Source organism: Anolis carolinensis, chromosome Y (genome assembly GCF_035594765.1).
Source record: "Anolis carolinensis isolate JA03-04 chromosome Y, rAnoCar3.1.pri, whole genome shotgun sequence".
Taxonomy (NCBI): domain Eukaryota; kingdom Metazoa; phylum Chordata; class Lepidosauria; order Squamata; family Dactyloidae; genus Anolis; species Anolis carolinensis.
Window position 1 is genome coordinate 288756 of NC_085848.1, and position 22102 is coordinate 310857.

Here is a 22102-nt window from a genome sequence, read left to right on the forward strand (position 1 = left end):
CCGAGGGGCTTCCTTGGATTTAGGTGGAAAGGAGTAGTAGAGTTGGGTGTCATCCGCATAGAGATGGCACCGCACTCCAAAACCCCGGATGACCTCGCCCAGCGGTTTCATGTAGATATTAAAAACCATGGGGGACAGAATAGAACCTTGCGGGACCCCACAGGTCAATGGCCAGGGGTCCGAGCAGGTGTCCCCCCAGCTTCACCATCTGGGAACGTCCCTCCAGGAAGGACTGAAGCCACTGCAAAACAGCACCCCCAAGGCCCATCCCAGAGAGACGTCCCAGAAGGAGACCATGGTCGATGGTCTCGAAAGCCGCTGAGATGTCCAAGAGAACCATCAGGGTCACACTCCCCCTGCCCAGCTCCCTGCGGAGGTCATCCACCAAGGCCACCCAAGCCGTCTCGGTACTGAACCCAGGCCTGAAGCCAGACTGTGATTGGTCCAGAAAATCCGTATCTTCCAAGAATCCCTGGAGCTGAGAGGCAACCACCCGCTCCAAGACCTTGCCCAAGAATGGTAGGTTAGAGATTAGCCTGTAGTTACAAGGATTGGTCGGATCCAATGAGGCCTTCTTCAAAATTGGCCTTACCACTGCTTGTTTTAGGCTGGATGGAAATTTGCCCTGCCCCAAAGAGGCATTAATTATTGCCACAAACCAATCAACTAACCCACCACTGGCCTGTTTTAAAAGCCAAGATGGGCAGGGATCTAGGGCACAGGTAGTCGCCCTCACCGCTCCAAGAATCTTGTCCACATCATCAGGTTGCACAAACTGAAACGAATCCCACAAGATCGAACAGACAGATGCCTCGGTTACCTCACCTGGCAATGCTTCAAGACTGGCGTCCAAGTCGGAACGAATCTGAGCGACTTTGTCTGCAAAGTGGTGAGTGAACTCGCAACACCGAGTTGCCGGGATGTCAGGTGCCCCCCCCCCCTGAGAAGGGTGAAGGAGCTCCCCAACAACTCGGAACAACTCAAAAGATCTATTTGTTGCAGACGCGATGCGGGCAGTTGAGAAAACCTTCCTGGCTGCCCGCAACGCCGCGGAATAAGCCCTAATAGCGGCTTTAGACCGAGCTCGGTCAGAAACGTCGCGAGTTGTCCGCCAGCGCCACTCTAGTCTCCTTCTCCCACGTTTCATCTCCGCCAGCTCCCTGGTGAACCAGGGTGCCGGGGCAACTCCACGCAGCGAGAGGGGACGTTCGGGAGCGATCATGTCAATAGCCCTGGACAACTCGGTATTATAACGAGCGACCAAGGCATCGACAGGATCGTCAGCCTCCATAGCAGACAGAACCCCAAGAGACGTCAGGAGTCCCTCAGGATCCATAAGCCTCCTGGGGCGGACCATCTTAATGGGTCCACCACCCCTGCGGAGGTTTGAGGACACGGTGAGTCTTAAACTGATCAGATAATGGTCAGACCATGACAATGGAAGAATAGTTTGCTCTTCCACTCTGACCAAACCGTCGCCCACAACAAAGACCAGGTCGAGTGTATGACCAGCTTGATGGGTGGGACCCGATATTACTTGGGACAGCCCCATGGTCGTCATGGCGGCCATGAATTCCTGAGCCGCACTTGTCAAGGTGGCCTCAGCGTGGATATTGAAGTCACCCAATACCAAAAGGCGCTGGGAGCCCAACACCACGCTAGAGACCACCTCAGCTAGCTCAGGTAGGGAGACTGCTGTGTCGAGGGGTGGACGGTACACCAGCAGAATCCCCAAACTGTCCCGGGTACCCACCTTCAAGTGGAGACACTCAAACCCAGCAGATTGCGGAACGGCGCATCTGACCAGGGCGATGGACTACCGAAAGACCACCGCAACCCCACCTCCCCGCCCTCCAGGCCTGGCCTGCTGATGCACCCCGAAACCCGGAGGACAAAGCTGGGTAAGGTTTACCCCACCCAGTTCATCCAACCAGGTCTCGGTGATGCAAGCCAGATCCGCCTGCTCATCCAGGATTAAGTCCTGGATAATTGCAGATTTCCCACTGATGGATCTGGCATTAAGCAGCAGTACCTTCAACCCGGAGGGGCTGCCATGGAGGCTACCACACCTAACCTTCTCCAGGGTCGCAAGACACCTGTTGCGCTTCTCCCTGGGAAACTGTTGGCCACACCCCCTCCTCCCCCACACGACCTCAATGGAACCCTCGATGGAACCCTCCCCCCCCGGACCCCACCCCCCAGAGATCCTGGCTCTACTGAAAGGTTATTAAGAGGGCCTAGTCAGCTCTCTGAATTCAAAGGGCTGCAAGGATCTCCATCTTGTGTAGTGTCTAGAGAAGGGGACAGATAGAGCCTATCAAAGGAGGGAGATCTCTCGAAGCAGCTAAGATTTGAAACTGAGTGTGGGCTTGGCTCCTGTTGTCAAAGTCTAACTTTTGTGTGACTGTTGTGTTGAAAGAGAGCCAGGTACTTAAGTTGATTGACAGCAGGCATTGTCCCCTATGAATTGAGTGCCTGGGAAAGCTATATTTGCCAGTTAGTCGCCTTTACTAATTATCCTTTGCAGTACATACAGAAAACAAAACAACATAAATACACAAAGAGGTGGTTTGGGGCAGTCTGCACATAAAGTGCGTGCATATTACTTAGCTGTACAAAGATCCCACTTGACCACCACACTCACCAAGAGATGCAACAAAAGCAAAACTTTCCCATCGCATGCACCAGCTGTGGCATGTTCCGCTTTTTCACACAAAAATTTTCACACAACTACATCTGCTCCAAATGCAAACAGATGACTCTGATGGAGCAGAGGATCCAACAACAACCCGAGGACCGTATTAAGACCCTTAAGGACATTCAGGAACTCGAGCTCTTCTTGGTCACTGCACAACACGCTGTTCTAGATACACAACCCGCATCACACCAACAGCAGGATGAGGAACTTTATGGGGAGATCAACTCAAAGGTAGACAACTCTCAGGCTTGGAAGGAGGTCACTCATAGAAGGAGACACAGGACCAGGCAGCCTCTGCAGAACTCCTCTGCTCAGCTGGATTTACACAACAGATTTGAAATTCTAACACCATTAACATACAATCAGGAAACACATCTTGTGGAGGACCACAGTTTCTTAGATACCACTCAGTGGGCTACCCTGGATCAATGCGCAGGGGATAGCCCTGACGGGGACAGTGCATCACCACATTCACACTTACACAATCATGCAGATGCTCCTTCCCCAATCGTAGACCAGGAGCAACAGGAACATCCTTGGGAGAGTGATGGGCTCTCGGATGTATCTCAATGGATTGTCATTGATGAATGCACTGGGGATGTTGAGGAGGAGGACAACACTTTACACCTACACGATTCACTTCAACAGGAACACTCTTCAGGGGACATACACACTGTCTTGCATAAAAGGGACCCTGTCAATCCTCAAAGGAAACAGGTCTTGGTAGTAGGGGACTCCCTCCTTAGAGGAACGGAAGCCATCATTTCCAGACCGGATGGGATGGCCCGAGAAACATGCTGCCTCCCGGGGGCAGAAATACACCATATCACTCAGAGGTTCAGCAGGCTCCTAAAGCCCCATCACCCTCCCCACCTTATGTTGATTCATGTAGGAACCCATGACACCGCTAGGCATACTTTTCAAAAGATCACAAATTATTTTCGAGCCCTCGGAAGTAAGCTAAAACTGTGTAATGTACAGGTGATCTTTTCATCCCTCCTCCCCGTTGTAGGACACGGCTCTACAAGGGCCGGAAAAATAATACAGGTCAATAACTGGCTCAGAAAATGGTGTCAAGAGGAGAATTTTGGCTTCCTTGACCATGGTCTACTCTTCCAAGAGGATGGCCTACTAGCAAGTGATGGGGTGCATCTCACACAAGTAGGAAAACATCTTTTTGCACACAGACTGACAAACCTCATCAGGCACACTTTAAACTAGATCCACTGGGGGAGGGGAACAACAGCCTGGCGAACACTATATTACCCACGACTACAGGGAACCGCCAAAAGGCTAAACGGAGGGCTGCACAAACACAGCAAGGACCAAGTACGGAAAGCACAATAATCCCAAATAAACAGCTCAAGGGGAGGTCACAGGGGCAGAAGACAGGAGCAGAAGACAGGAGCAGAATCCAAAACGATCTTGACAGACTAGAGAGATGATTGGCCGAAACTCACAAAATGAAGTTCAACAGGGACAAATGCAGGATACTTCACTTCGGCAGAAAAAATGGAAATCAAAGACACAGAATGGGGGGCGATGCCTGGCTTGACAGCAGTGTGTGCGAAAAAGACCTTGGAGTCCTCGTGGGGAGGAAGGGGAACATGAGCCAGGAATGTGGTGCGGCGGCTAAGAAAGCCAACGGGATTCTGTCCTGCATCAAGAGGGGAATAGCGTCTAGGTCCAGGGAAGTCTATTCCTCCTTGGCCAGGCCACTTGACCTGGAATCCCACTGTGCCCCATTCTGGGCACTGCAATTGAAGGGAGAGGGTGACTCTAAGCTGGAAAGCGTCCAGAGGATGAGGGAGGCTCAAGTGATCAAGGGTCTGGAGAACAAGAATCCCCATGAGGAGCGGCTGAAAGAGCTGGGCATGTTTAGCCTGCAGAAGAGAAGGCTGAGAGGAGACATGATGAGGGCCATGTACAAATACGTGAAGGGAAGTCAGAGGGAGGAGGGAGGGAGCTTCCTTTCTGCTGCCCTGCAGACTAGGACGCAAGGGAACAAGGGCTTCAAACGACAGGAAAGGAAGGAGATTCTGTCTGAACATCCGGAAGAACTTCCTCACAGGGAGAAGGGCTGTTCGGCAGTGGAACTCTCTCCCCCGGACTGTGGTGCAGGCTCCTTCCTTGGAGGCTTTTAAGCAGAGGCTTTGAATGCGATTTCCTGCTTCTTGGCAGAATGGGGTTGGACCGGATGGCCCATGAGGTCTCTTCCAACTCTAGGATTCTATGATTCTAAATTAATAACAATGTCAAGTTTCTTAATATTTCTTTTGCCCTTTTAATGTCTGTTTTCTCCCTTCTCCAGCTCACTTCCGCCTTTAGAATATCTCCATGACAACACTTTGCCCCTCTTGGAATGTCTCCATGGCAATGTTATAACCCTCTTACCACTACTATCTGTCTATATATACTGCCCTCTTGTGGTCACATCAGAGGACTGCATATAACAACCTGTTCCTTCATTTTTAGGGCCATTTACCCCAAATTTTGGATTTTTAAACAAAAACCTCACAATGATTTTAGGGTAGAGAAAAACAGATATGTAGTGCCAGGTTTTGTCTTAATCTATCAAGCCAAATAGGAGACTTTGATGTACAAATATACACACCTATTTGTTCATATGTGAGGTCATAAGCACAAATGATGTGTATTTTTAAATAATAATAATAACAGCAACAACAACAACTTGGAAGTGTTTGACTTGTGATTTTGTGACACAAAATCCAGCATATATATTCGTTTGCTGTGGCATACTATGTCTTTGTGTCAACAACAATAATAATAACAACTTCATTTTTGTATCCTGCCTCCATCTCCCCAAAGAGACTCAGAGTGGCTTACATGGGGCCAAGCCCGTGTAATTACAATATACAGAAAATAAAAATATATCAAAATAAAAGTACAAAATTACACACATTATCATAGCAAAATAAAAATGGTGAACCATAGTAAAACATAATTTAGGCACCAGAGTAAAAGTCATAAAAATGAGCTGGGCCAAAGTGTGCAGCGTGAGTGTTGTAAACACAGGGGATACGCTAGATGGCTAAAGTGCTACAACCAATAAGAGACTTGGAATGGGGTGGACAGTAGAGCTATTCCCAACTGATTGAATAGACACATAATTATTTTAAGTTTGATATATAAGGATATGTATATTAAGTTAGGCCCCAATCCATCATGCCACATAAGAGCCTTTGTGGTACATACATACATACATACATTCCCATGGTTTTTTAGGGGGGTGTATGTCTAAATGATGGAGATTTTAAAGCTAAAACTCCACTATAATTTTAATAATAATCCTAGTTGGAAGAGACCTCCTGGGCCATCCAGTCCAATCCTATTCTGCCAAGAAGCAGGAAGATGACATTGAAAGCACCCCTGACAGATGGCCATCCAGCCTCTGCTTCAAAGCCTTTGGAAGTTTTATTATTATTATTATTATTATTATTATTATTATTATTATTATTATTATTATTATTATTATATTTCTTACCTACCTCTCTCCATGGCTTAAGGCAGGTCACAGCATAGTCAACACATAAATACTATAAAAAAATTACAAACACACATACTAATATTCACTTCTATAAAAGATACATATCAAAGCATTTCTGTAATATACACATTGATCCCCTCCAGGTCCTACCCACCATGTGCCCTTGCTCCTGGCCCTGCTGGGTAGGACCTGGAGGGGATCAATGTGTATATTACGATTAACCTGCTGTGGTTAATTGGCATAAAAGAAATGGTTATTTCTTCTTCTTATCTTCCTTTGAACAGGTGAGCCTCCAGAATCCATGTTCCTGGGGAAAAAGGACGTTAAGCTTGACACCATGTTTTCCTGGAATATTTTCCTAAGTGAAAAAGGGGGAATTCTGATGCTGAAATGTCATGACTGACCTTCACGCCAAATTGATCTATTTTGGAGCATTGGGAGGGTGTTAATAGTTCATATTAAATAACTGGAATGCGAGCAAACTTCCCATAAAACGAGAGAATCATGATCTATCTGATGCTTTGTTTTCTTGGAACTGATTTGTGAACAGTGTTAACACAGCCTCTGTTCTTTGATAACAAGAAGATAAACCCATAAAAATGGGAATATTGCGATTGAAATAGTCATCCCTTTAAGCTGTTATTCATCTGTTGCTTTATCCTCTTGGAACTGACTTTTGTGGACAGTAAAAAACAGCAATGTTGCATCTTGTACTGAAATGATCAAATCATCTGTTTCTTCATTGATAGTAGAAATGATAAACCCATAGAAAATAGAAATGTTGTGACTTGTAGTGGAACGATCACCTGTGAAGCTGTTTTTATCTGTTTCTTCTTTGATTACAGGAATATAAATCCATAAAATGAGAATGTTGTGACTAAAAAGGACCATGAGTGAAGCCATTATTTGTCTGTTTCTTCTTCAATAACAGGAATTATAAAGCAGTTGAAAATGGGAATGCTGTGACTTGTATTGAAACAATCACCTGTGAAGCTGTTTATTAATTCATTTCTTCGATTACAGGAATATAAATACATAAAAACAAGAGCATTGTGACTGAAATGATCACCTGTGAAGCCGTTATTGTCTGTCCTTCGATTATGGGAGTACAAAGCTATAGGAAACAGGAATGTTGTGACTTGTACTGAAACAATAATTCCTAGAATTATAAACCTGTAAAAACAATTTCCTTCTTCAAGAATAGGAATATAAACTGAAAAGAAAATGGGAATGCTGTGACTTGTATTGAAATAATCATCAGTGAAACTGTTATTCATCTTTTTAAAAATATATATAACAGGAATATGAACCAGCAAAAAAGTAGAATGATTGTCTATTAAGCAGTCGTCCATCCATCAGTCATTCATCCTCTTGTAGCGAAGGTGATCCTTCAGGCGTGTGTTGTGGGTGGGACACCCGCAGGATTTGTGCCAGGAGCCCCCACGGAGATGAGAAGGGCGGTCCAGGACTGGTAGGACCCTCTCAGCCTGCCCGCCCGCCCGCCTGCCCGCTGGTGATACCATGGGATGCCGGCAAAGCTCGGAGGAGAAAGAGGCGGCGCGGCGGTCCCGGCGGATCGACCGGCACCTGCGCTCGGAGAGCCAGCGCCAGCGCCGGGAGATCAAGCTGCTCCTGCTGGGGACCAGCAACTCCGGGAAGAGCACCATCGTTAAGCAGATGAAGATCATCCACAGCGGCGGGTTCAACCTGGAGGCCTGCAAGGAGTACAAGCCGCTCATCATCTACAACGCCATCGACTCGCTCACCCGCATCATCCGGGCGCTGGCCACCCTCAAGATCGAGTTCCACAACCCGGACCGGGCCTACGACGCGGTGCAGCTCTTTGCGCTGACGGGCCCCGCGGAGAGCAAGGGGGAGATCACGCCCGAGCTGCTGGGGGTCATGAGGCGGCTGTGGGGCGACCCCGGGGTGCAGGAGTGCTTCTGCCGCTCCAGCGAGTACCACCTGGAGGACAACGCCGCCTACTACCTGAACGACCTGGAGCGCATCGCGGCCGCGGACTACATCCCCACGGTGGAGGACATCCTGCGCTCCCGGGACATGACCACGGGCATCGTGGAGAACAAGTTCACCTTCAAGGAGCTGACCTTCAAGATGGTGGACGTGGGCGGGCAGCGCTCCGAGCGCAAGAAGTGGATCCACTGCTTCGAGGGCGTCACCGCCATCATCTTCTGCGTCGAGCTGAGCGGATACGACCTCAAGCTGTACGAGGACAACCAGACGGTAAGGCCCGCCTCACGGGGATTTTTTAAAACATATATTCGGATAACAATATAGTAAGATGGGCCTAGGGTTTCATTTAAATGATCCTTACATATTTCTTGAAGTTGTGTGACAAAGACCAGACTGCAAGATTGTTCTAACAGGTTTCATTTAGGTGATCTTTGCACAGTTTCCGGAGCTGTACAAGTATAACCAGTTCGTAAGACAAGTTTAATGGGTTTCATTTATTTGAAGCTATATGAAAGTAACCAAATGGTAAGACAGTCCCAAGATGTTTCATTTAGGTAATCCTCACATGTTTCCTGATGCTGTATGAGGATAACTATTTGGTAATATGAGCTTAATGGGCTTCATTTATTTGGGCTATATGAGGATATTCAAATGGTACGACAGGCCTAACATATTTCATTTAGGGAATTCCTTCATGGTTTTTTAAAAAAATATTTTTTATTGAACACAATTAAATCAAAGATTAAAACCACTACAGAGAAAAGAAGAAAAAGAGACAAGAAACGAGAAAAAAAAGGGGGGGGAGGGGAAAACACACATCTACCAAAAAAACAAACAAGAGAGAAAAAAGAAGAGAGAAATGTTGTTCGTGACTTCTTCTTTCTTCCATTTTTGTTTCACTGCCCAATAATCCCCCAAGAAAATGTGGGGCATTAAGAAAATCATTTCTTTCCCTTTCAGATCTTTATTTCCTTTTAATATATTCCTCAAGGGGTGACCAATCCATCATTTTTATCCCTTTACCACTATTTTCTGTTAGTAAGAATGTTAATTTGTCCATGTCCTTTATTTCAAGAACTTTAAGTAGCCATTCCTTTGTCTCTGGAGTTACATCACTTTTCCATCTTTTCGCAAAAACCATTCTTGCCACTTCTAGTGGGAATACCCATCTTGGTGTTTCTGTAAAAAAGTTCCTTTTATATCTATCACAGACCCTAATTAAAGATGATTTGATAAAATGATTCCCAAAGTTCTTTTCAATGTTAGTTTTCCCATACAGGGCCGGCCGGAGATATTTTTTAATGGGAAGCGGGGGTGCTGAAAAGCGCCCCCGCCACCGGCCCCGCCTCCCGCGCCCTGGCCCCGCCCAGCGTGCCCTGGCCCCGCCTCCCACGCTGCGTGGGAGGCGGGGCCAGGGCGATTAGTGAGGGGGGCGGGCCCACAGTTGGCCCCGCCCTGGCCCCGCCCAGCGTGCCCTGGCCCCGCTGCGTGGGAGGCGGGGCCAGGGCACGCTGGGCGGGGGGAGCGGCGTCAGAGCTGGCTCCGCCTCCGCTACTCCCGCTCGCCCGTCTGGCCTTTCCTAGCAGGCCAGACTGCAGCGGAGGTCCCTGTAGGCCGCGATTGCGGCCTGCAGGGACCTCCGCTGCATTCTGGCCAGCTAGAAAAGGCCAGACGGGCCAGGGCGCACTGGGCGGGAGGCGGGGCACCGTCAGGGCGGTGCCCCGCCTCCCGCCCAGCCTGACGGCGCCCCCCCGGGCCTGCGCCCAAGGCGGCGGCGTCAGGTGCCTCAATAGTGGGGCCGGCCCTGTTCCCATACCATAAATATCATCATCATCATCATCATTTAATTACTTATTAATTGCCCTCCATCCACGATGCTCTAGGCGATTTACAAGATAAAATAGGATAAAAATACATACATACAAATATTGATAAAAGTAACATAGATTAAAAGCTCTAGTAAAGAGCCAGGTCTTGAGTGCGAGGGTGAAAGGCCCCAACTCACGCATGGCTCTCATATGGGGCGGCAAGGCATTCCCTAAGGCAGGGGCAGAAATAGAAAAAGCTCTGCGCCTGGTCCTCTCCAAGTGCACTTCTCTGGGACCCGGTACATAAAGTAAGTCTCGTTGGGATGGTTGTTGCGACCTCCAATGATGGGAGAAGGAGAGACGGTCCCTAAGGTACGATGGGCCCTGGCCGTAAAGAGTTTTAAAGGTCAGGACTAGCATCTTATATAGACCACGGTAATCAGTGGGAAGCCAATGCAGATGCTGCAGCACTGGTGTGATGTGGCATTTCATGGGTGTTCTTGTGAGTAGCCTGGCTGCCGCATTCTGAACAATACGGAGCTTCCGGGTCGTGGACATCGGAAGGCCAACATACAGGGCGTTGCAATAGTCCAGCCTAGACGTGACCGTGGCATGGATGACTGTTGCCAGCGCCTCATCAGATAGATAGGGTGCCAGTTGCCTTGCTTGTCGTAGGTGGAAAAAGGCCTGTTTGCCGGCAGCAGCGACCTGAGCTTTCATTGTCAGCTGTGAATCTAAAACGACACCCAGGCTCTTAACGGTGGGCGAAGGAGATAGGGCAGCACCATCAAAGGTGGGTAGCAAGTGGGTCAGATCAGTTGAGCGGCCATGCCAGAGAATCTCAGTCTTTGCCGGGTTCACCTTCAGTCTCCTAGCACGTAGCCAGTTCGACAGAGCCTCCAGACATAAGGTGAAATGGTCTGGTATTGACGTTGCTCCAGGCTCCAAGCGCAAAAGGAGTTGGGTGTCGTCCGCATATTGATAGCAGTCTTGGCCGAAACTCCGAACCAAGCTAGCAAGGGGTCTAACGTAGATGTTGAAGAGAAGAGGGAGAGAATTGCACCTTGGGGTACCCCACATAGGAGGGGAGATCTGTCAGAGACTTGATCCATATACTCCACGCATTGGCTCCGGTTTCGCAGAAATGAGTTGAACCAATTGAGGGCTTGGCTGCGAACTCCGGACATGGCGAGACAGTGAATCATTAGATCGTAGTCAACGGTGTCAAACGCTGCGGTAAGGTCGAGAAGTACCAGTAGCGCTGATCCGCCGCTATCAGACTGGCGACAAAGTTCGTCTGTAATGGCAACCAGGACTGTCTCCGTCCCATGGCCAGGGCGGAAGCCTGACTGGAAAGGGTCCAGGCCGGCTGTATCATCCAGAAATTGTTGCAATTGTCCCAGCACAGCCCCTCTATCATCTTACCCAAGAATGGGAGGTTGGAGACAGGACGATAGTAGGCAAGGATCATGGGATCCAAGCTAGGCTTCTTTAGCAGGGGACGAACCCTTGCCTCTATGAGTGCCACCCTTTCCTTAAGTCAAAACCTTCTACTGTAAGCACTTTTAACTTGTCCAACTTAATCCATTTTTTCCATACCAGGGTGCAGGCTTCAAAGTAAAGTTTGAGATCAGGGACTGCAAAGCCCCCCTCTCTTTTTCAAATCTGTCATTACTGTAAACTTTATCCTTGGCTTTTTCCTTTTCCATACAAATTTCATCAATTCTGCATTCCATCTTTTAAGGATCTTCATGTTGCAAATTATAGGCAGGTTTTAGAACTGGTATAGCATTTTCTGTAACAATAGGGACAGGTTAAGATTTTTCCAGTTTTCTAATTCTTTCTTTATTTCCTTCCATTTCACAAGATAATTATTCTGAAGTAATTAGTTATTCTTCACCATCATCCATATCCCTAAATATTTGATTTTTGTCACCACTTTTAATCCAGATCTCTCCTGCAGTTTCTCTTGATTCTCCTTGGTCATATTTTTTGTTAAAATTGTTGTTTTCTTCCTGTTTATTTTGAAGCCTGCCACTTCAATTAAATTCTTCAAATATATCCAACCATCTTCTAATATTAGTGCTTGGTTCTTCAATAATACAAATCAAGTCATCTGCAAGTCATCAAGTCATCATGGTTTTGAAACTGCAAATTTAGGTGATCCTTGCACATTTCATGGAAGTTGTACAACAATAATTGGACTGTAAGATGGACCCAATGGGTTTCACAGAGTTTTGGAGCTATATAAGGATAACCACACAATAAAGTAGGGTTAATGGGTTTTGGTGTTCCTTGTGTGAATTTAGGTGATTCTTGCATATGTTTTGAAACTGTACAAGGAGAACCAAATGGTAAAATGGGCACTACATGCTTTGATGATCCTTGTGGAGTCTCTGAAGTTGTACAACAATAACCAAACTATAAGATGGACTTAATGCATTTCATTGATGTGATCCTTGCACAATTAAGTAATCTTTTCATTGTTTTTGAAGCTGTAAGAGGATAAGCAAGCAGTAATAATAACATACTTTATTTATATTCCACTCTATCTCCCTGAGGAGACTCAGGGCAGATCACAGAACACATATACAGCAAACATTCAATGTCGTCATGCAATTAACAATGATGGACAATCAGAGCCGGTCCAACCGTGAGGCAAATTAAGCGGTCGCTTCAGGTGCAAAACATGCAGGAGCGCAGTCGAGACTGCTCTTTTTGTTGATTTGTTGTAAAACATGATGTTTTGGTGCTTAATTTGTAAAATCTTAATGTAATTTGACGTTTAATAGGCTTTCCCTTAATCCCTCATTACCCAACGTTTTCGCTTATCCAACGCTTTTATTTTTCAGTGATTTTTTTTGGGGGGGGGGGCACCAAAATTCTGTTCGCTTACTCTTGATAATTACCTAGGGCCGGCTCTGTGGACAATACATAGAGGTAAAGGCTTTTCCCATGTTTTTGATTTCTGCCATTTGGAAGCTGTGCTCGACTCTGGACACCGGGGGTGCTGTCGCTCCATCTTCCATGCTGAGGAGCTTTGTTGTTCTTAGACTCCTCTGGATTGAATCGCCTTACGGGCACTTTTTATAACCTCCCCACTTTAAAATATATATCTATTCACATTTTCTGTTTTCAATCTGCTAGGTGGGCAAAGAGCTGGAGCTTTTGGCGAGTTCTCACCCTGATCTGGGCTTGAACTGACAAGCTTTTGATTGGCAGGATTTTCTGCAACTAGCAGTTTAGCCCACTGAGTTAAGCCCGGCCTCTGAGCTTAGCTTAGTAACATAGGTCTAATGTGTTTGGTGATCCTCGAGCAGTCTCTGAAGTTGTCCAACGATAACCAAATTGTAACAAGGTTTAATGTGGTTTGTTGTGATGATAGTTGCATGGTTTTTTGAAGCTACAGTAGAGTCTCACTTATCCAAGCTAAACAGGCCGGCAGAAGCTTGGATAAGTGAATATCTTGGATTCCTTACTTACTTCGGCGATCCCTCGTAGTTTGAGGGCGATGGTCTTCCACTTCGGAAGATACCTGTGCGTGATTTTTTTTAAAGTGTGGAGATCAGTGCACGGCCGGTCAACACACAGTCTTCACAGAGTGAGGTCCCAGCAGTGGTGTGGTTAACACAATGAGAGTGGCTTCTCAGTCTGTTGCAGCCTCCTTCTGCCTTCACAGCCGTTGTAACATGTACCATGTTATCCTCCGCCTGCTCCGCCGTTGAGGTCTTGGGTCTTCGGATTGTGCTTGGTCTGGATCCTCCCCTGCGGCCACTCCTGGGAGTGCATCACTCCAGTGGTTGTGCCCACAGGTTCATCGGAACATGCAAGCCCCCACACCACGTCAAGGTGGCAATCCATCGAGGGGGATAATATCTTGGATAATAAGGAGGGATTAAGGAAAAGTCTATTAAACATCAAATTAGGTTATGATTTTACAAATTAAGCACCAAAACATGTTATACAACAAATTTGACAGAAAAAGTAGTTCAATACGCAGTAATGTTATGTTGTAATTACTGTATTTACGAATTTAGCACCAAAATATCATGATGTTTTGAAAACATTGACTACAAAAATGCCTTGGATAATCCAGAACCTTGGACAAGCAAGACCTGGATAAGTGAGACTCTACTGTATATGATAACCTAACAATAGGACTGGCCTGGCAAGTTTCATTTAGGTTAGGCAGTTCAGCTCCCAGCTCCATACTGCTTTTCTGTGGATATTTTAAAGATTAACTAAACAATTGATTCTGATTAACTCTGTGACCTGCTTGGTTTTATTGTATAATCTGAGTAATTGACCTGACTGAATTGAATTACTCTAGTTGAATAATCTATTCTGATTGACATTATTTGCTATCTTTCGGCTACTTGTTTTATCAAACAATCACATTGAATAATTGATTCTGGTCAATTTGGTGGGCCTTAGTTGCATCAAATGATCCAGTTGAATAATTGATCCAGTGATTGGATTGATTTAGTTATACAATTGATCCTGATCGAGTCAGTAGGCATACTTGTCTTTACTGAATGGTGAAACTGAGTCATTGATTCTGATTAAGTTGGTAGGCCTGCTTGTCTCATTGAAGGATCTAAATAATTGATTTTCAACAATTCAATGGGCCTACTTGTTTAATTGACTGGCCTAAATGAATCATTGATTCTGATCAATTCAGTTAGCTGACATAGTTTCATTGAATGATCCAACTGAATAATTGGTTCTAATAGTTTCAATGGGTCTACATAACAGAGTAATCTAAAGGAACAATAGATTCAAGTGTTGAATTGATCCAGTTTGATTGGTTCTGATTGATTCAACAGGCCTACATATTTTATTGAACGATTTAATCAGATAATGCATCCAACTACTGAATTGATCCAGTTAAATAATTGATTCCGATGATTCAGTGAGCCTACGTGTTCAATCAAATATTCTATTTAGATAACTGATCAAACTGTTGAATTGATCTAGTTGAATTATTGATTCTGATTGATTCAGAGGGCTTCCTTAACAGTTATCTAAAGAAACAATTGACATAAGTATTGAATTGATGTGGCTGAATTACTTTCTAATTGATTCAGAGGATGTTCTTAACAGCGATGTAAAGGAACAATCTAATTGAACAATTCGTCCAATCACTGAATTGATTGAACTGGGTATTCGATTAGAAGGGTCTCCCTATTTCCCTGATCTAAATGAATATTATTGATCCGGCCGTGGTGCCTGACCCCCTCCCCTCTTGTCTTTCCCCCCCCCCACGCCCCCCGCAGAGCCGCATGGCCGAGAGCCTCCGCCTCTTCGACTCAATCTGTAACAACAACTGGTTCATCAACACCTCGCTGATCCTCTTCCTGAACAAGAAGGACCTGCTGGCGGAGAAGATCCGCCGGATCCCGCTGAGCGCCTGCTTCCCGGAGTACAAGGGCCAGAACACCTACGAGGAGGCCGCCGTCTACATCCAGCGCCAGTTCGAGGACTTGAACCGCAACAAGGAGACCAAGGAGATCTACTCCCACTTCACCTGCGCCACCGACACCAGTAACATCCAGTTCGTCTTCGACGCCGTCACAGACGTCATCATCCAGAACAACCTCAAGTACATCGGGCTTTGCTAAACCAGGTTCTATCATTAACAGGGCTCAAACAAGATGCCGATTACAATGGCCTCTCAAAGAACCAGGGGGGAAACAATCCAGTCGGGTGGAAAAAAAAGGAGTGATTGGTAATTAACTCACGATCCTTCATCCTTCCGACAGGGCTCCTCCCTTGCTTCACGCATGCACTTTTAATTCTTTTTGTTGTTCAGGGAGGGGAAATAACAAAGATTTGCCTTCTATTTAAAAAGGGGTTCAGGTTTCTGAGCTTAAAAAGAAAACTTGCTACTCTGACATCACTTTTGCCTCTCATCATCAGTTATTTTTCTAATTTAGTATTTATTTATTATTAATCATATGTTTTGTCAGTCTTAACAAGATGAAATATATTTTATTTAATTTTTTTTGTGTCTGAGCAAAATCAGAATAACAGAATAACAATATATAGATTCATTAATACAAAAAAGGACTATATTTTATTTAATTTTTAAAAAATGTCTGAGCTAAAGGAGACTTAGGTCCATTAATACAAGAAATGGAATATATTTAATTTAATTTAATTTGTTGTCCAACCAAAATCAATTAATGGGAGATAAAGGTTCATTTAGGAAATGGAATACATTTAATTTAAATTGTATTTTTGGTGTGATTGAGCAAAATCAATTAGTAGAGGACTTGGGTTCCTTAATATAAGAGATGGAATATATTTAATTTAATTCAGTGTTTTGTGTGTCCAAGCAAAATCAATTAAAGGTAGTCTTGGGTTCATTAATACAAGAAATTGAATATATATTTAATTTTTGTGACAAAATTATTAATTGAATTAATTAATGCAAGAGATGGAATTGCTTGTTATTTTTATTTTTTGTTACAAAAAAACAAAAAACAAAATAACGAGAAGCTCAGGTTAATACAAGGGAAATTAAGCTTATTAATTGTATTAATTTGTATTCGTTGATTCAATAATTGTGTGTTGTGTAACTTTGAGGTGAACGCCCAAGCTATGCATTAATTGTCTTGTTGTATTGACATGTTTTGTATTGTTAATTGATGGCGAATATTCAGATGAAGTGTTAATGGGAATCCCTTCATTCACTAAAAATGCAGCCAGAAATTAAACACACACAAACTAATTCCATTCCTAAAATGTAAGACTAGGCCAAACTCTGAAGAATAATTTTATATCTCGTTTTACATTCCTTTTAATTAACATATTTTTTTAAAATGTCACTGAATAATTGTGTTCTTAATACAAACAAACAAAGTATAAACAGATGTAGGTTCTTGTTTTTAATTCATTTTTAAATTAAAAAATATTATTTTGTGTCTGGAATTCTAACAAGGGTGCCATATAGATGAATATAATGATAAAACTTATAAAAATAATTAATGCCTTTCTTTAAAAAAAACCTACTGGATGCCAATGTGAAACTACAATATAGTTTTTTAAAGTCTTTTAATTTAAATTTTTTATTATTTCAATTGTTTATTACTATTATATTTTAATGTGATGTAATTATTAGGTAAGGAGATGAGTAATATGAACAATATTTAAATGAATTATTTATTTATTAAGTAGAATTAAAAGAAGTGGAAGTGATGAGTTATAATTCTCCCCCTGCCCAACAATACCAGATGGTATATTTAAGAAGTCTGTGGAAGTCTGAGAAAAATGACAATTTTCATGTGGGTCATTAGATTTTCATGTGACTCACATTACTGGTACTGTAACATGATTCATCCATGTAAAAGACTTATTTAACAAACTTACAATTATTATTTGGAAGTTTGAGAAAATGCAGTGCAATTTTCCACAAAGATTGGCCATTTTTTGCACAACTGCTTTGTCATGTGATTCCTCCATGCGAAGTACTTCCTTTCCTTTCTTTTTTAAGCAGATCGATCTACGCTAGGTGTGTAAATATATGTGCAAAGAATTGTAAACCACGTCAGGGCACTCTCTTCTTTTCTTGCACACTTGCACTCACACAAATACATTGACTTCCCTTTTCTCTCATGTTTCCTGATTATATGAAGATTGTCAGCCAAGGGCTTTACAGTTTTTAAATAAAATTTAATAAAAAGAACAAAAGAAATGGTGATGATGACAAGTATTTTAACAAGCTGTTTCCTCCTTTGCTTTAAAGGAAAGATAATAAATTAATCCTCCAAAACCACAATATTTTCAACTGTAGTCATTTGTAGAAATTTCAGAATGAATTTCACAGTTCTGCAATATAGTGATTTATTTTTGTTAAATTAAAAAGAAAATTATTTTAAGCAATTAAAAAGTAATTAATTTTTCATAATTAAGTTATTTTAAATTAATTAAATGATTTTAAATAAATTATTTTAAATAATTAAAATGAATTAATTTAATTTTAAAATTGTGTAATTATTTTAATTAATGAAAATATTAAATTGTTTTAAGTAATTAAAATTAAATAATTATACTAATTATTTTGATAATTAAATTAAATAATTTAATAATTAAAATTTTTGTCTTACCATTTGGCATTTCAGAAATAAGTTTCAAGGAGTAATGCATATTCCAACGGACAATAATGACTGGATCATTAAGAAGATGTGCCAAAGCCGGAATAACGCCATATTCGAGGAAACCGGTCCTAAAAATAAATTAGGGAAAAATAATCCCCAAAAGTCCCTAAATTTAGGCAAAACTATAAAAAATTAAAGAATTTGGAAAAAAAATACAGTTGTTTGATTGTTGGAAAGCCAAGTTTGAATCCCCTTTAGGGAGACTGGTTCATAGATAAGGCTCTATATTATTGTTATTATTATGATGATTAAATTTTGAGGCAGGAGACAATAATACAGCTAAAGAAAAAAGGTTTTAATAATTATAATGATATAGCATTCTCTCATAATGTTTTGACTGGATCAAAGTGGAGTATATATACCTATGGAATGTCCAGAATGAGAGAAAGAACCCGTGTCTGTGTGAAGCAAGTGTGGATGTTGCAATTAGCAAGCTTGAATTAGCGCTGGAGTAGCTATGAGATTTGCAAATGAATCAGTATCTGCTTATCCAACGTTCTGCCAGCCCGTTTACGTTGGATAAGTGAGACTCTACTGTAATAATAATAATAATAATAATAAGAAGAAGCACAAGCCAGTCAAGGTGGTCCGAGTGGTGATGGGCACACTGGGTGCAGTGCCTAAAGGCCTTGGCCTGCACTTGAACAGAATAGGTGCTGACACAATCCCCACCTGCCAGCTGCAGAAGGAAGGCCACCTGACTGGGATCTGCACGCATGATGCATCACACAGCCCTAGACACTTGGAAAGTGTCCAACGTGTGATCCAAGACAACAGCCAGCAGAGTGTCTGCTGTGGAGTCATCTTGTTGTGTTTCTAATAAATAATAATAATAATAATAATAATAATAATAATAATAATAGTGTCCAACGTGTGATCCAAGACAACAGCCAGCAGAGTGTCTGCTGTGGACTCATCTTGTTGTGTTTCTAATAAATAATAATAATAATAATAATAATAATAATAAAAATAATAATAATAGTGTCCAACGTGGGATCCAAGACAACAGCCAGCAGAGTGTCTGCTGTGGACTCATCTTGTTGTGTTTCTAATAAATAATAATAATAATAATAGTGTCCAACGTGGGATCCAAGACAACAGCCAGCAGAGTGTCTGCTGTGGACTCATCTTGTTGTGTTTCAAATAATAATAATAATAATAATAATAATAATAATAATAATAATAATAATAAAAATAATAATAATAGACGTGGGATCCAATACAACAGCCAGCAGAGTGTCTGCTGTGGACTCATCTTGTGTTTCAAATAATAATAATAATAATAATAATAATAATAATAATAATAATAATAATATAAAGTTGAAAATAGTTCCAATATTAATAATCTTAATAATAAATACTTTCACTAATAATAATCATAATAATAGGCTTACATTAACAACAATAATAGCGTTAAAATTAAAACTAAGTATAATATAGGGCTGAAAATGAAGACTTCAAAATATTATTAATAATAATAATAATACCATCATTAAAGATTGAAACTCACAATACAAACAACAACAACAATAAATACCTGCCAACGTTGTGGGAGGCCATAATGTACAATACTTCGGTTGCTTTCCGTCGCACAGTACTGTCTTCATCTGAAAGAAGGCCTTTCAGAGTCTCTAGGAATCCTGGAAATAGATACAGATATTAGGGTTGTGCTTTTGGGGTAAACCTTGCCCCATTTCATGTCATGTCAAGTTCAACTGTAGATATAAACCTGCTTTCGTGTTGACCAGATTATCATGTGGAGATGGGGCTTCCCATTTTGTGATTCCAAAACAATGGAAGACACCAAAAAAGGGTAGGAACCAATTCCATGCATAACTCTAATAAATACCGACAATAGATACTCTAGTATCCGGCAATGCCCAGATTATTAGAAAAAGGTATTGTTTCTTTTTCAATGTTACGAATGGACTGATTAAAAAGAAGTGCAGACCCATGGTTGTTGGGGTTTGTATAGCCCTAGATGAAGTAGGCCTCTTTTCCCCAAGAAAAAAACAAAGGAGGTGGCTTTCCTCTTAGAAGAGGCCTATTTTCCCTCAGAAAACACCAAAGGAGGCAGGTTTCCCTCAGAAGAGGGAATAGAGGCTTAGCTATTTTTTGATGCTATTGATGTATTTTGTGATGACTTTTAATTATATTATTGTTACACATTTTTATTCTATATCTTGTACACTGTTCTTGGCACGGTCCCCATATAAGTCGCCCTGAGTCCCTTCAGAGAGATGGAGGCGAGTTATATGAATAAAGTTAATGCTGTTGTTATTATTGTTGATGTTGTTATTATTTTTATTATTATTATTAATATCTTTTTCCTTAAGAAGATTGCTCTTCTCATTGAAAAGGCCAAAGGAGTCGACTTTTCCTCAGAAAAGGCTAAAAGAGGAAGGATTTCCTCAGAAACCCCTCTTCCCTCAGAAAAGGCCCAAGGAGGCAGGTCTCCCCTCAGAAGAAGCCCCCCTTCCCTCAGAAAAGGCCCAAGGAGGCAGGTCTCCCCTCAGGAGAAGCCCCCCTTCCCTCAGAAAAGGCCCAAGGAGGCAGGTCTCCCCTCAGAAGAAGCCCCCCTTCCCTCAGAAAAGGCCCAAGGAGGCAGGTCTCCCCTCACAAGAAGCCCCTCTTCCCTCAGAAAAGGCCCAAGGAGGCAGGTCTCCCCTCAGAAGAAGCCCCTCTTCCCTCGGAAAAGGCTCAAGGAGGCAGGTCTCCCCTCAGAAGAAGCCCCTCTTCCCTCAGAAAAGGCCCAAGGAGGCAGGTCTCCCCTCAGGAGAAGCCCCTCTTCCCTCGGAAAAGGCCCAAGGAGGCAGGTCTCCCCTCAGGAGAAGCCCCTCTTCCCTCAGAAAAGGCCCAAGGAGGCAGGTCTCCCCTCAGGAGAAGCCCCTCTTCCCTCAGAAAAGGCCCAAGGAGGCAGGTCTCCCCTCAGAAGAAGCCCCCCTTCCCTCAGAAAAGGCCCAAGGAGGCAGGTCTCCCCTCAGGAGAAGCCCCCCTTCCCTCAGAAAAGGCCCAAGGAGGCAGGTCTCCCCTCAGAAGAAGCCCCCCTTCCCTCAGAAAAGGCCCAAGGAGGCAGGTCTCCCCTCAGAAGAAGCCCCTCTTCCCTCAGAAAAGGCCCAAGGAGGCAGGTCTCCCCTCAGAAGAAGCCCCTCTTCCCTCAGAAAAGGCCCAAGGAGGCAGGTCTCCCCTCAGGAGAAGCCCCTCTTCCCTCAGAAAAGGCTCAAGGAGGCAGGTCTCCCCTCAGAAGAAGCCCCTCTTCCCTCAGAAAAGGCTCAAGGAGGCAGGTCTCCCCTCAGAAGAAGCCCCTCTTCCCTCAGAAAAGGCCCAAGGAGGCAGGTCTCCCCTCAGGAGAAGCCCCTCTTCCCTCAGAAAAGGCCCAAGGAGGCAGGTCTCCCCTCAGAAGAAGCCCCTCTTCCCTCAGAAAAGGCTCAAGGAGGCAGGTCTCCCCTCAGAAGAAGCCCCTCTTCCCTCAGAAAAGGCTCAAGGAGGCAGGTCTCCCCTCAGGAGAAGCCCCTCTTCCCTCAGAAAAGGCCCAAGGAGGCAGGTCTCCCCTCAGGAGAAGCCCCTCTTCCCTCAGAAAAGGCTCAAGGAGGCAGGTCTCCCCTCAGGAGAAGCCCCTCTTCCCTCAGAAAAGGCCCAAGGAGGCAGGTCTCCCCTCAGAAGAAGCCCCTCTTCCCTCAGAAAAGGCTCAAGGAGGCAGGTCTCCCCTCAGAAGAAGCCCCTCTTCCCTCAGAAAAGGCCCAAGGAGGCAGGTATCCCCTCAGAAGAAGCCCCCCTTCCCTCAGAAAAGGCCCAAGGAGGCAGGTCTCCCCTCAGAAGAAGCCCCTCTTCCCTCAGAAAAGGCCCAAGGAGGCAGGTCTCCCCTCAGAAGAAGCCCCTCTTCCCTCAGAAAAGGCCCAAGGAGGCAGGTCTCCCCTCAGGAGAAGCCCCTCTTCCCTCAGAAAAGGCCCAAGGA

The 22102-nt window shown here is 43.9% G+C and overlaps 2 protein-coding genes across 4 annotated transcripts in view; one reads left to right on the forward strand and one right to left on the reverse strand.

Moving 5' to 3' along the window:
- LOC134292938 (guanine nucleotide-binding protein G(z) subunit alpha) overlaps window positions 1-20432 on the forward strand; it is a 37667-nt gene extending 17235 nt beyond the window's left edge. Inside the window, exons 2-3 of one of the 3 annotated variants that reach the window (XM_062958816.1) lie at window positions 7052-8450; window positions 15265-20432. In XM_062958816.1, the coding sequence (XP_062814886.1) occupies window positions 7728-8450; window positions 15265-15609 (1068 nt within the window). In that variant the 5' untranslated portion in view covers window positions 7052-7727 and the 3' untranslated portion in view covers window positions 15610-20432. The remainder of the gene's footprint in view (window positions 1-7051; window positions 8451-15264) is intronic. The other 2 variants (XM_062958817.1, XM_062958815.1) reach the window with 2 other exon arrangements.
- rsph14 (radial spoke head 14 homolog) overlaps window positions 1-22102 on the reverse strand; it is a 122636-nt gene that overhangs the window by 66882 nt on the left and 33652 nt on the right. The window contains exons 2-3 of the mRNA XM_062958819.1: window positions 19685-19787; window positions 18097-18215 (exon numbers count right to left, since the gene is read on the reverse strand). Of these exons, the coding sequence (XP_062814889.1) occupies window positions 18097-18215; window positions 19685-19787 (222 nt within the window). The remainder of the gene's footprint in view (window positions 1-18096; window positions 18216-19684; window positions 19788-22102) is intronic.